The following is a 15,385-nucleotide window of genomic DNA, read 5'->3' on the forward strand; positions in this document are numbered from 1 at the left end:
TCCTGCTGGGCTGGCGGGCAGAAACAGCGTTTCTGCCTGCCGGCCCAGCAGGACACACACCACAACATTGATGCCGGGTCGTAATCGAGCCGGCGGCAATGTTGCGGTGTGTTGGGTGCGACAGCACCTGTTGCGCTTTTCACTGCCCGTAATTGGGGCAGTGAAAAGCACAACGGGGCTGTCCATGAGCGCCCCTGCACTGCCCATGCCAAATGCATGGGCAGTGCAGGGGCCCGATGGTGCCCCCAATGCCTCCTTTCCGCCAGCCTTCGTCTGGTGGTGAGACCGCCATGCAAAGGCTGACGGAAAGGGGACTCGTAATCCCCAGGGCAGTGAGACCGCCGGCACTGCCAGGCCGCCGACTGGTGGTAACCTGGCTGTGTCGGCGGTCTGACCGTGGCGGCTTCGCCACGGTCGTGATGTGGCGGTCGGACCGCCACCGCAGCCCTGGGGGCCCTAGGACCGCCAGGGTCGAAATGAGGCCCTGTGTGTGTTTCAAGAATCTGGACAAATGCTTGATGGCTCACTGTGTCACAGATGGGTAGGATCAGAAAGTATCAAAAGTGTCTGTCTTTGATGAGGAAGGAGTAGTCGACTACTTGAGGGGTAACTATCTCTTTGTTCTAGTGTGGGCTGAAGATGTATTGAGAGTCCTGAAGAAGATTGCTCTTAGTGATCTACTCTTGTAGTTGGATGGGGAAAGCTTTCTTGACGATTGATCCAATAAAAAGTATGTTGGGAATGGGAAAGATATTGTCAAGATCATCTGACTTCAGGGTCAGTTTCTTCAGCAGGTGAAGGAACAGCCTTGTATTAATGATGTCTAGGAAGGTTCCTTAACTGAGGAAGAAGTTGTTGATGTTGAACCAAAGATATTTAATGATAAATGATGGATGACGCCTTCATGGCCTTTCAGAAGTATAGAATGTTAGCATGTGCAGTAGAGGAGGTTAAAGGCAGTTCACTTGGGGTCAAGCACTGATACAGTGCCTGATAACCTTTTATGGTGCTTTACTTCTGTGTGCAAACTGCAGTGCTTTGTGTTTGGTGAAGCTGCCAAGGATATTAATGTGTTTCCATTTAGGTTATTTTCTGTGTACAGTACAATTGTTCTTTGAGAGTTCTTGGGTGTACCGCTTGTGCCATTTATGTAATAAGGATTAAATTTAAAATGAAACACAGATAAGTCATGGTCATGGCTGCAATAGTGTTGCACCTCAGTGTAGAGGAGGGCACCAAGTCAGAGAAAGCATCTGCATGGATAAAACTTTGCAGAAATACATCAAGTCACAATAAAGTTCACTCACAAGTCATAACATTGTATAAGTTGCAAAGACACAGGAGCTCACACAGTTGTGGCTCCCGATCAGAGATGTAGGTAAATTACAATCCCTGCCAACACCCGAAAATGATTGCACAAAAGCAACTTATTGTTGAATACCCTAATACTTCAAACACTCAAAACGTGATGGGAGGAATCCTTGCAGAAAGTTTAACCACTGGCAAACCCTCAGGGTAGGATTTCAACCCATCTTTCTTTTGTCCACCATGCTACTTCAGATAACAACTAGCCATATGCAAATCAGTCTTGGTGCTGCTCCAATGGGATCAGTCCAGCCCAAACTGCCAAGCCAGGTCCTCTTTTAATGGGAACACAAGCAATACAAGACCAGTTATGATCTGACCAGGGCTCTTGAGTTGGGTATAGTTTGGTTCCAATGGCACAGTGAGCAAGGGACACCTGCCTAGGCATACCCTTGTACCCTTGTCACTTAGGGTGTTAACTTAAACACACAAAGGTTGATGGCAGGAATGGCTTCAATAAGTCTAACCACTGGCAATCACTCGGGGACCAATGTCAATGTAGCATTAAAATCATTCCACAAGAAAGGGAAACAGTCAATCCCTCTCCACAACAGAGCCATGAGTACATATTGGTCTTAACTGTGAGTTTTAGGACCGAGGAATATAACTTTTCATTCAGTCAGAGGCCCGTTCGTCGCTCCACATACGTACTGCTGTAAATCCCAAAGGGTCCAGAAAAAGGCAAGGGTCAGGAACTGTACGTGTCTGCCCTCAAGTGCATTAGGTTGTAACTTAGCTGCCCGGCACTAGCACCAATGGGAACATCATCCATAAACACTGCAACACTTCTAATTGTGATCCATGCACAAACAGTTGTTGGCACAGGGATTACAATATACTGTCACTTGTGATGCAGCCCCGACCCAGAGCTGCAAGATTTTGTGTCATGAAAGCCAAGGGTTTTCAAACCGCCTTGGGCACCCAGCTTTCATTTAGGTTAGTTTCTCTGCTTTGTAGTAAGATCCTACCTGATTTGTTCTTGCATTCTATATCGTAGCCTGTGATTGGGCTGTTTCCATCGAAGCCCATCGTCCATCTCAGAGCAATGCTGCGCGCTCTCACCTCTCGAATTTCTATTTCTGGAGGGTCAGGTGGTTCTGGAAGGCAAGCAATAAAATTAGAGATCAATACAATACATGAATCAAAGTCGATAATATGTGATTGATTGGGAAATATATGCATGCACTAAAGCGCATTTTATAAAGAGTAACCTTTTTTAATAGCGGCAGCTGTGAAGCCTGCATCATATCCATCTGCACTCCTCACAAGCAAGAGTGAAAAAAACTACAGAAGTTGAAATATACAATACAGGGGAACAAGCAATATTTTGACCAAGTGCAGTATGACTTGTATATGATGACCCTATATGTATTTTGCACATGGAAAAGCACAGAAGGATATCAGTAAATGTGGTAAATATAGGGTAGGGTTTCTAAAGGATTATGAACACTTAAATATGAATTTTAGAGGTGTAGGTAATATATATTGAGCACTTGTGCAAAGCAGAGTCTGGGTGCTGGCATAAAGTGCCTCAAAGGCAGCACAACTGTAATTCACTAAAGGGCAGATTCACTAAGGGGCAGATTTATGTAGAGTGGCGCTGCACTCTGTGCAGCGCCACTTTTCTTGCCCCCTTTAGCGCCCCCTAATGCCACCATGTGTGAGGTGTATTTAATATATGGTGCACCATGGTAGTAGTTAGGGAACTAGCGTCAGAATTTTTTACGCTAGTTCAGCGCTTTGCAGGATTAGCGTCAAAAATTCTGACACTAATCCTGCAAAGCACCCAGAGGCCCATTGAAACCAATAGGAGCCTCCTTTTAATGCCTACTCATAGCAGGCATTAAAAGTGCTGAAAAAATTGACACAAAGAAATCTGTTGCATTTCTTTGCACCATTTTTGCGGCACCCCTAATGGGTGAACGCCCCCTTTGCATACATTATGCCTGGCGGAGGAAAAATGTAGCGCAAAGGGTTACAAAGTGGCGCAACATGGCGCAATGCACTTGGTAAATTTGGTGTGACAATTTTGGCCTTGTTGGGGCACATTAGCGTAGATAAAAATTACGCTAATGTGGCGCAGTGAGGCACCAGGGGATCTTAAATCTGCCCCTAAGTGCGTCGCCAAACTTCTCATTACAGATTCACTTTTTAGCCTTACTTTCTTTGTCAAAGCCGCATATTCACTCCATTTAGACATTACATAATACAACAGTCAGACAAAAAATAATTAAAAAGCAAAAAACACATAAATCACAGAAACACTCACAGCTGATGTCTTGCTATCTGCACAGCGTAAAAAGAAACAAGCTACCTCGTCAGACGTCTGTGTTTACTACGAAGTTAGGCAGGGTAACTACGAAAATATATAGAGGGCTGACTATAAATGAGCATTGGCAAAGCCAATCGATCTGGGTTCAATGTGCCAACACAGGAAGAGTACCTACATTAAAGACAAACGAGAAACAAAATGCAGATTTAATGAAGTATTCCTAATTGTAAAATAGTCCCTTATGCAGATCAATGGCAGCAATGGAAAGAGATGGAAGGATGCATCCGAAAAGCCAAAAGCATGATGTGTGAGAGATGAATAGTCCAATGGGCTCAGGCAAGAGAGGATTGACAATATCCCAAACCAATGCCATAAAAAATGGTGGTTGAAGTAAGCCAATGGTTGGAGGGACAGTCACTAGTTGTTGGACAGCTGCACTGTTAAGGATTTTGTGGCTCTGGGGAAAATATACATTGGATTCCCCAATTCGGAGCAACTTTACATGTATTACAAGTTTTTAGCTAATTCAAGTAAAGTAAAGGAAAAATGTGAGGCAGTCAAAATGCCAAACACACGGGGGTAGAAAGAGGAAGATGTAGAAGGAGAAAGGGAGATAAGTAAGGTCTTAGAGTGAGAGTGGCGTGCACCAAGAGATTAAATATAGAGAGAGGTAAGGTATAGCGAGAGGTCAGTTACAGAAAGTAGTAGCGACATAAGGAGGCAGAGGAAGACAGAGGAAGAAGTGAGGCTCAGAAATACATGTAAGTTAAAGAGAGTTGAAAGAGAGGAGAGGGTAGAGAGGGATGAAGGGTAGAAAGATATATGAGGTGGACAAAGAGAAGCAGCGAAGTACTGAGACACAGGTAAGGTATAGAAGAGAGATAAGGTTGATATACTGGGATAGAGAGAGGATGATGTTGAGAGAGACTGGTGAGGCAGACAGAAAGGTGGACATAGAATTGTGATGTACAGAGATGTGAAAGAAGAGAAGTAGAGAGAGATGGGGTAATGAGAATGGATTGAAATACTGAAGGAGGACCAGAAAGAGATGCCAGAAAGAGAGAAAGTAATGATAGGAGATTTTTTTTTAAACGAATTAGAGGAAAAGAAAGCAACATCGTGAGCAAAGAGTAAGGTAATGAGAGATGTAGGGTAAAGGGAGAGGGGACAAGCAGGGGTGATATGGCGCACAAATGGTGAGGTAAGTTGAGTGATTAGGTAGAAAGAGTGAAGAGGGTGGAGAGGTGAGTTAGTGACATGTGAGACAGAAAGAGAATTGGGCTAGAGTGGGGTGAGGTAGGGAGAGGTATGGCAAAGAGATATAGTGAGGTGTGGAATGAATAAAGGGAGAGAGGGGGCTGAGGAAAGAGATGAAATTCAGAGAGGTAAAGTAGATGGAGGAGAAATTTTGTGAGGTGAGCTGAAAGTAAACCAAAGAGGTGCAGAGAGAGGTATGATAGTTGAGGGAAAGAGCGTGAACAGAGAGGTAGAGCACAGAAAGTAGTGAGGGTGGTACGGTCATGAAAGACAGGTAGACGGAGGTGGCGTAGAGTGGTATGTTAAAAAAGAGGTCAGAAGACCAATTTTGAGGTAGAGAGAATAAAGGCACAGACACAGTTTAGTAAGTCCATGGACATGCAGGAAGAAACAGAGAGGTAAAGGGAGAGTCATATGTAGAAGAGATGATCTAAGGAGTGAGACAAGGGAGAGAATGATAGGTGAGGCAGTCAAGGAGACGCAGAGAGAGAGGTGACAGACAGTCAGAGAAAGCAGTATCTAGAGGAGTGAGGTACAGAGAAGAGAAGGAATTTAGTGACTTGTGAGGTAGATAGATATGAGATACATCATGATAAAGAGGCAAAGAGAGATGAAGGAGATAAGGATAAGGTAGAAGTAGATGAGAGGTAGGGAGGCACGCTATACAGGAAGGTAAAGGCAGGTTAAAGTGAGGTAGACAGACAAACTGTGAGCTAGGCAGGGAGGGAGATAACAGAGCAAGATGTATATGAGGAGGTGGAAACGAGAGAGAAAGTGGGGAAATAGAGAAAGGCAGAGAAAGAAATTCTAATGTACCGCTAAGCAGGGGGGAGTGGTTAACATGGAACAAAAGTGAGACACGCTTGTAACAGTTCTGTTCACATCAGCAGGAGGCTCTTTGTAAGATGAGGGCACTTGGCAATTGCCCATGTTGCCCATGCTTTAAAATAGCTCCCATGTGTTAGGCTGTTACAATGACAGGATAAGGATAAGGAGTAGCCTACCCGGCCAAGCAAGATGTCCTAGCTACCAAGATGTGGACCCCCAATCCATGATGGAGATAGATGCACTTCCCGGCCTAGGGCATCATTCCATACAGGTGGATCTCAAACAACCAGGTCAATTTGAGCTGGAGAAAACGCTGCCTCAAACTAGACAGCATTAACCTTAAAAGCACTCTAAGGCCGCTAGACATGCAACAGATTTGTACGATTAAAGAGACTGATGTTCTTATTGAGGAGGTTGTGACTACCCCCAATCAGCAAAATAATGTAACCAATAACTCTATCTCTATTCCTAAAATAACCTGTTTCTGTATGGAACAAAGGTGCAGAACAGCCATTCTGAGGGCCCTGTGGTGCTTACTGACTCTGCTAGTGTAACCTCAACAGTTTTGTCCTCTTCCCCTGCTACCAAAGGATTTTAACCAGGTTGCTGTAGCCCAGCCACAGATTGCTGCTGTCTCAATTTCCATGTACCTGGTTAAAAATCCTTTATGTCGAGCCCTGTGTCATTTGTACCAATAGATTTACTCCCCTGTTGAGCTTGAGTAATGATAAACAAGATACACAGAAGTAGGATTGTCTGCCTTATACTGGACACAGCTTTATGGGTCGCAATGGAGGTATTTAGAATAGTATATCCAAAAGGTATAGTTACACTAAACTGTGAAAGAAGAAATTATATGCAACCTTGCTGATGACAGTGTACCACTACATATGAAACCAAAAATTGGCAACAATCGAAGGTCAATTAAATAACCTCAAGTGAAAACCAATGTGCATGCCCATACACAAATCTACAACTCCTTTAGTACTGCCTTTGCTTCTTATATCCACAGCCCTAGATGTGAAATTCCGATCACTGAGATCAATTGTTCCCTATTCAGGACACTGAAGGAACTTTTCTTAGAGGTTTCTAGAGCATCTTCATCTAAACATTCTACTAGGTCCCCAATATGTTATTTAAATTAATGTGGTAGGGCAAAATCCCAATTGATCCTGGTGATCAAATCTAGTAATTCCACAGCAAAACAAACTGCAAGAGGGATATACAAATGGACTCTCGATACTAGCAAATGTATAAAAGCATAAAAGCACATGAAAGCAACTGGAAAGAAAATAGGACTCCAGCAGAACTTACAGCAATTGAACCACCTTCAAATCTGCCCTCCACAACTACCACCACCTCCTAAAAGCCACAAACAAGAAGGCCCTGACACACCGCAGAGAGGCCAGTGCCAACCATCCCAGGGAACTTTTCACCTTTGTCAGAGAGTTCACCTGCCCTTCAGCCACAGAAAACTCAATCCAGACCTCACAACTCTGCAATGCTTCTGCAGACCACTTCCACAACAAGATAGCCACCATTTATAGAAATTTTGATCCCCAAGCCACCGACCTACTTAGCATCCCAAACTCCAAAGAAACAGCCGCTGAGCACCCACTCACCACATGGGAACAGCTTAACACTGCTAACACCAAAGCTCTAATGAACTCTGTCCACTCTGGGCCACCCACAGACCCCTGCTCCCATCGACTCTTCAATCTCAGAAGCGACGAGATCAGCCACCAGCTCCCCACCATACTCAACACATCCACCACCACAGCCGCTTTCCCAGACACCTGGAAACACACAGAAATCTGCCCCCTTCTCAAAAAACATTCCGCTGACCCCAACAACCTACAGAACTATCCCCCATCTCGGTGCTCCCATTTCCTGCCAAAGTCCTAGAGAAGTACATCAACTACCAACTCACTGAACACCTGGAAAGATACAACCTGCTACAGCCCTCCCAATCAGGTTTCAGAGCGAAGCACAGCATCAAAATAGCCCTGATCACTGCAACACACGACATCCACACCATACTCGACAGAGGAGAATCTGCCACCCTGATCCTTCTTGACCTCTCTGCTGCCTTCAACACTGTCTCCCACCACACACTCATCAACCGACTGCATCAATGTGGAGTCAAAGATGGCACCCTTAGATGGATGACATCCTTCCTCTCGGGCAGACGCAGAAGGTCCGTCCCTCTCCATTCACCTCTCAGCCAAAGAACACCATCTGTGGCATCCTGCAAGGCTCGTCAATCAGTCCCACCCTCTGCAATATCTACATTACACGACTAGCAGACATCGGCAGAGCCCAAAACATCAACATCATCTCCTACGCCAATGACACCCAGCTCATCCTTTCACTCTCAGTGGACCTACCAACTTTCACAACTGCAGAAGGAACGTTGCAGCCTGGATGAAGAGCAACTCTCTGAAGCTCAATATGGACAAAATCGAAGTACTGATCTTCGGCAGCCACACCTCCATCTGGAACGACTCATAGTGTTCATCAGAAATCAGACCCACCCCCCTCTGACAGATCACGCCCGCAAGCTCAGAATCATCCTAGACAGCGAACTAACAATGAAAAAACAGGTCAACTCCATCTCCTCAGCCTGTTTCCACTTGCTCCTCATGCTCTGTAAAAATTTTAAAAGGCTTCCCTCCGAAACCAAAAAACAGTGGCGAGGGTAACTCTATGCAGTTACTATTAGCGAACTCATGAAAAGACTCTAGACAATCCAAAACACCACAGCCAGATTGATACTCAACATGCCGAAAAGAACACACAGCTCCCGAAACCTGTGAAACCTCCACTGACTCCCGATCCAGAAGAGGTATAATTCCAAGCTTCTGACCCACGCAAAGAAAGCCCTCCACAAACAAGGACTAGCCTACATAAATCATCAACTAAAATTCTACCAACTCTACGTCCTCTACGCAGGAACCACGGCCAAGCTCCAGAAAAGACTGCAAAGCATACAGAACGCCTATGCACGCCTCATCCTGGACATCCCCCGCCACTGCCATATCACAGCCCACCTGAGAGACCTACATTGGCTCCCCGTCAACAAGATGATCACGTTCAAACTCCTCACCCGTGCTCACAGCCACTGCACAACACCAGACCAGAATACCTCAAAGGCGGCTCTCCTTCTACACCCCGACCCGCTCGACTGACCTTGCCCTTGCCACCATCCCACGCATCCACAGAACAACTGCCAGCGGCAGATCATTCTCCCATCTCGCCACCAAGACGTGGAATACTCTTCCCACCCACCTGCGACAGACACAGGACCTACTCACCTTCAGGAGACACCTCAAGACATGGCTGTTCGAGCAGTAGCAGCCCTCTCCCCTCCCATCATCCGCTCAAGGGTGAGTAGTGTACTTTACAAATGCTCTGATTGATTGATTGATTGATTACCAGCCACCCAGAAACCTCCACTCCGCTAACCTCAGCCTCACACAGGCACCTTGTATCCACCCTTGCCGAACCAGAGGACGAGCCTTCTCCCAATCTATTATCCAATGTCAAAGTCATTGAAGATGAAATCTTGGAATGACCTTCCCCTCAACCTTCATATATCACCCTCACTGTCGGACTTCAGGAAGGAACTCAAGACCTGGCTTTTAGACTGAGACCCTCAGTCCAGCACCTAGATACCTTCATAGGTGATGTCACGCTTTACATGAACTGATTGATTTAATTGGAACAATGCCAACTAGACATATTTTGTAGAACTATCCAAAAGATTAGATGTTGCATCTTTTTATCATATCATCACAAATGGTAATCAAGAGGGACGTACTACGACTGATCATTATATTTAACCTTCAACATTTTCCAAATCTGTATTCCATCTGTAGTTCAGAACATAGTTTGATTCCTCTCCATCCCAGATTTTGTCAGACATCACTACATCTTCGAATGCCAATTTTGTCTTCTCCCACTCTGATACTCTGAATGCCATAGATTCTTTGCAAGTAGGAAAGGCCTCAGATCCTGACAAAATCCCAGTCGACCTGTTTCATTCTGATATTACAGTCTGGGACCTGTATATCAATCTATTGTCCAATGTCATAGTCGCGGGAGAGGAGATTCATTACCCTTGGCAAGGGGCGGAAATCATTCCAAGCTGCAAAAAGGAAGACAGATTACACTCAACGATTAGAGGTCCATTAGGCTGTAGGATATCCTGCAGGAGATATTTTGTAGGCAACTACTGAACAAACTCTAAGAGTGGTTGGACGAGACTCAGATTTTATTTCCATTACAGACTGGCTTCAGAGCAAACGTTATCACTATTGAGCAAGTCTTCAATTTAGTCATAATCCTCTGGGAGTACCAAGCATTTTAGCACTGGTAATGAGTGTTTGTTTATTTATTACCAGTGTTTGGTTAATTAACCCCTTCTGTGCCGCGGACGTAGTGGTTACGTCCCGCGGCACAGTGCTGCTGTGCCGAGGACGTAACCACTACGTCCTCGGCACACAGCCCAGAGGGAGCGCTCTCGCTCCCTCTGTGTGCTTCCATCCCACCCCCCAAAGTCGGGGATGGAAGGGGAAGCCCTTCCCCTTCCACCCCCGACCCCCCCCACCCCCCCATAATGACGTCAGCGCGCGATCGCGCGCTGACTTCATTATGGGATCCTCGCCGCACAGGAAGCCATTTGCTTCCTGTGCAGCGACGAGAGAAGAGGTAAGAATCTCTTCCCGGTGGGTGGGGGGTTGGGGCTAAAGAGGCACCGGGGAAAAGGAAAGGCTTTTCCTTTTCCCCGGTGTCTCTTTGAGCATTCCTGCTGCCCGATCGCATTGCGATCGGGCAGCAGGAATGCCCACTAGACACCAGGGATTTTTTTTGTTGTTGTTTACTTACCTGTTTCTGGCACGCGGGGAGCGGCCCCTTGGGCAAGGGTCGCTCCCCTTTGGGGGGCAATTAGTTACGGCCATTTCTGCCCCCCTTGGGGGCAGATCTGGCTACTTTTTAGCCAGATCTGCCCCCAAGGGGGGCAGAAAACACTAGATCACCAGGAATGTATATAGTTATGTGCATTTATGTGTGGGGGGGTGCCCCCTTGGGCAAGGGGCGCCCCCCCCAAGGGGGCAGAGAACTGTTGGCCTTTTCTGCCCCCCTTGGGGGCAGTTCGGCCTATTTTTTTTAGGTCCATCTGCCCCCAAGGGGGGCAGAAGCCACTTAGGCACCAGGGATTGTGTGTGTAGTGGATGGGGGGGCGCCCCCTTGGGCAAGGGTCGCTCCCCTTTGGGGGGCATGTCTTTTCGGGGCATTTCTGCCCCCCTTGAGGGCAGATTGGCTACTTTTTAGCCAGATCTGCCCCCAATGGGGGCAGAAAACACTAGATCACCAGGGTTTTTTATTTTTATGTGTATTTATGTGGGGGGGTGCCCCCTTAGGCAAGGGGCGCCCCCCCCCCCCAAGGGGGCAGAGAACTGTTGGCCTTTCCTGCCCCCCTTGGGGGCAAATCGGCCTATTTTTTTAGGTCCATCTGCCCCCAAGGGGGGCAGAAGCCACTTAGGCACCAGGGATTGTGTGTGTAGTGGATGGGGGGGAGCCCCCTTGGGCAAGGGTCGCTCCCCTTTGGGGGGCATGTCTTTTAGGGCCATTTATGCCCCCCTTGAGGGCAGATCAGCCTATTATTTTTAGGCTGGTCTGCCCCCAAGGGGGGCAGAAACTACTAGAACGCCAGGCATTTTTTTTTTTTTTTTTTGTGGGGGGGCGTCCCCTTGGTCACGGGGCGCCCCCCCAAGGGGGGCATTGACCTGTTGCCCATTTCTACACCCCCTGGGGGCAGATGGGCCTATTTTCTTAGGGCCACCTGCCCCCAAGGGGGGCAGAAGCCACTTAGACACCAGGGATAGTGTGTGTGTGTGTGTGTGTGTGTGTGTGTGTGTGTGTGTGTGTTAGTGGATGGGTGGGGCCTTGGGCAAGGGTCGCCCCCCACTTTGGGGGCACATGTACCCAGGCCATTTCTGCACCCCTTGGAGACAGATCAGCCTATTATTTTTAGGCTGGTCTGCCCCCAAGGGGGGCAGAAACTACTAGAACGCCAGGGATTTTTTTTTATTTGTTTATTTTTGTGGGGGGGCGTCCCCTTGGTCACGGGGCGCCCCCCCAAGGGGGGCATTGACCTGTTGCCCATTTCTACACCCCCTGGGGGCAGATGGGCCTATTTTCTTAGGCCCACCTGCCCCCAAGGGGGGCAGAAGCCACTTAGACACCAGGGATAGTGTGTGTGTGTGTGTGTGTGTGTGTGTGTGTGTGTTAGTGGATGGGATGGGTGGGGCCTTGGGCAAGGGTCGCCCCCCACTTTGGGGGCACATGTACCCAGGCCATTTCTGCACCCCTTGGAGACAGATCAGCCTATTATTTTTAGGCTGGTCTGCCCCCAAGGGGGGCAGAAACTACTAGAACGCCAGGGATTTTTTTTTATTTGTTTATTTTTGTGGGGGGGCGTCCCCTTGGTCACGGGGCGCCCCCCCAAGGGGGGCATTGACCTGTTGCCCATTTCTACACCCCCTGGGGGCAGATGGGCCTATTTTCTTAGGCCCACCTGCCCCCAAGGGGGGCAGAAGCCACTTAGACACCAGGGATAGTGTGTGTGTGTGTGTGTGTGTGTGTGTGTGTGTGTGTGTGTGTGTGTGTGTGTGTGTGTGTGTGTGTGTGTGTGTGTGTGTGTGCGCTAGTGGATGGGTGGGGCCTTGGGCAAGGGTCGCCCCCCACTTTGGGGGCACATGTACCCAGGCCATTTCTGCACCCCTTGGAGACAGATCAGCCTATTATTTTTAGGCTGGTCTGCCCCCAAGGGGGGCAGAAACTACTAGAACGCCAGGGATTTTTTTTATTTGTTTATTTTTGTGGGGGGGCGTCCCCTTGGTCACGGGGCGCCCCCCCAAGGGGGGCATTGACCTGTTGCCCATTTCTACACCCCCTGGGGGCAGATGGGCCTATTTTCTTAGGCCCACCTGCCCCCAAGGGGGGCAGAAGCCACTTAGGCACCAGGGATTGTGTGTGTGTGTGTGTGTGTGTGTTAGTGGATGGGTGGGGCCTTGGGCAAGGGTCGCCCCCCACTTTGGGGGCACATGTACCCAGGCCATTTCTGCACCCCTTGGAGACAGATCAGCCTATTATTTTTAGGCTGGTCTGCCCCCAAGGGGGGCAGAAACTACTAGAACGCCAGGGATTTTTTTTAATTTGTTTATTTTTGTGGGGGGGCGTCCCCTTGGTCACGGGGTGCCCCCCCAAGGGGGGCATTGACCTGTTGCCCATTTCTACACCCCCTGGGGGCAGATGGGCCTATTTTCTTAGGCCCACCTGCCCCCAAGGGGGGCAGAAGCCACTTAGGCACCAGGGATAGTGTTGTTTTCTTTTTTTTTTTTTTTTTTTCTTTTTTTTTTTTGAGGGCTGTCCCCTTTGGCAAAGGTTGCTCTCCATGGGGACACACTACTAAAGGTATTTTCTGGCTTCCTTGGGGTAGACAGGTCTATTTTATTAGTAGGCCCATCTGCCCCTATGGCAGAATCCACTTAGGCACCAATTTCTAAATGTTTGATGGTGGGGTGTTTGTCAACTGAAGAAGTCTTTGCATTTGTGATAAAAAATGTTTTCCTCCTTTTTGTTCTAGTTCAAAGCTTTTGCTTTATTTGCTGTGGCTCCTTGCGGTTTTGGCGGTGGTTGACCTGCAGTTTGCACAGTTGCATGTTTTAGGTAAGTAAAAACAATTTACTCCAAAGGAGTATTGTTGCCATGCATGAATGACATGTTTGTAGGGGGTGTACTAAATGCAGGATTGTGTGTGAAATTGTCCTTAGGTTTGTGCACAATGATATTTGTTTTGTCTTATTTCTAATTTGCCTTTCTTTCTTTATTTTTAGTGGGATATCATTGGTGATTGCTGTGTAGTTGCTGGTGAATCAAGCTTTTTCAGGCAAGTGAGCGGTATAGTTTTTGAGTTTATAACTCTTACTAACAAAGCTACACTTTGTCACTTGTCTTACACAGTGCTGGTTGTTGGTGGTGAATTTGTCCAGTTAATTTTATCAGGAGATATCATGGCTAGCCGCAGGATGACCGGTCAGCAGGTGGTTGGTATGCTTTTTGAGTCACAGTCTGATCATGACTATGAGACAGACTCTGCATCTGAGGCAGAGGAGGAAGTCAGAGATTCTGGCAGTGATGTTTCTCTTGGAGGGGAATCTTCTGATGATGAAGCCACACTCAGTGCAGATGAAGGGCCTGTTTTAGAGGAGGACATTGATGTGCCAATAGTGCAGCAACCTGGGGCTGAAAGGTTTCCCGTTATAAGACCTGATGTCTGGGTTGCCCCAAACATGGAGCAGCCAGAGTTGCCTGCCTTTACTGGTCTCCCGGGGTGTAACGCCAATACAGAGAACTTTATGCCTATCAATTTCTTTGAGTTATTCATGGATGATGTGTTTTTGGAAGAGATTGTTGAGCAGACTAATTTGTATGCGGAGCAGCATTTGAGGGACAACGCTGCTAGACTTAGGCCACACTCTAGAGCTGCCCAGTGGATTCCCACAAATTTGGATGAGTTAAAAAAGTTTTTGGGTTTGACTTTTTTGATGGGGTTGATAAGGAAGCCGTCACTGGCTTCTTATTGGTCTACTAGTCCCTTGATGGCAACAGCTATATTTCCAGCGACCATGAGTCGTAATCGGTATTTGCTTCTTCTTAGGATGCTGCATTTTGTTGACAATGCATTAGCCTTGCCACGAGATCACCCAGATTCTGACCGTCTTTTAAAGATTAGGCCTGTCCTTGATCATTTTGTAGATCGGTTTTCGGAGGTCTATGTTCCAGGCAAAGAGTTAAGTGTGGACGAGTCTTTGGTCCTCTTCAAGGGTCGTTTGGTTTTTAGGCAGTACATTCCTAGCAAAAGGGCACGATATGGAATTAAATTGTATATGCTGTCTGAAAGTAGGACAGGATATGTGTATAGTTTCCGTGTGTACACTGGTAGGGATTCCAATATTGACCCCCCTGGTTGTCCTCCCACTTTTGGAGTTACTGAGAAAATTGTGTGGGATCTTGGTAGACGACTGTTCAACAAAGGTCACCATTTGTATGTAGATAACTTCTACACTGGTGTGCAATTGTTCAAGGAATTGTTTAGAGTGGACACAGTTGCTTGTGGCACAATCCGTTCTAACCGGAAAGGCTATCCAAGGGAGCTTGTCTGTAAAAAACTTGAGAGAGGACAGTGCTGTGCCTTGCGGAACGAGGAGCTGCTAGCTTTGAAATTTTCAGATAAGAGGGATGTCTACATGCTAAGTACCATCCATGATGAGAGTACTTCCCCTGTGACTGTTTGGGGCCAGGTTGCTGAAGTGCGCAAACCTGTGTGCATTTTAGATTATAATAAGCACATGGGAGGTGTAGATAGAGTTGACCAGAGGTTGGAACCTTATACTGCTATTCGTAAGTCTTACGTTTGGTATAAGAAGTTAGCACTTCACCTCTTCCACTTAGCAACCTTCAATGCTTTTATTGTGTTTAGGGATAGGTCTCCAGAGTCAAAGATGACATTTGTGAAATTTCAGGAGTCAGTGATAGAGAGCCTTATTGTGGTGGAACAGGCCAGAGTTCCTAGAGAAGCAGTGGTGGAGGATGTGG

General features: G+C 47.2%; 1 protein-coding gene across 1 annotated transcript in view; it reads right to left on the reverse strand.

The window, feature by feature from the left end:
* Nucleotides 1-15,385, reverse strand: part of DSCAM (DS cell adhesion molecule) — a 1,000,736-nt gene that overhangs the window by 321,894 nt on the left and 663,457 nt on the right. Inside the window, exon 14 of the mRNA XM_069202587.1 lies at nt 2,334-2,462. Within this exon, the coding sequence (XP_069058688.1) occupies nt 2,334-2,462 (129 nt within the window). The remainder of the gene's footprint in view (nt 1-2,333; nt 2,463-15,385) is intronic.

The sequence above is a fragment of the Pleurodeles waltl genome, chromosome 8 (assembly GCF_031143425.1).
Source record: "Pleurodeles waltl isolate 20211129_DDA chromosome 8, aPleWal1.hap1.20221129, whole genome shotgun sequence".
NCBI classification, from domain to species: domain Eukaryota; kingdom Metazoa; phylum Chordata; class Amphibia; order Caudata; family Salamandridae; genus Pleurodeles; species Pleurodeles waltl.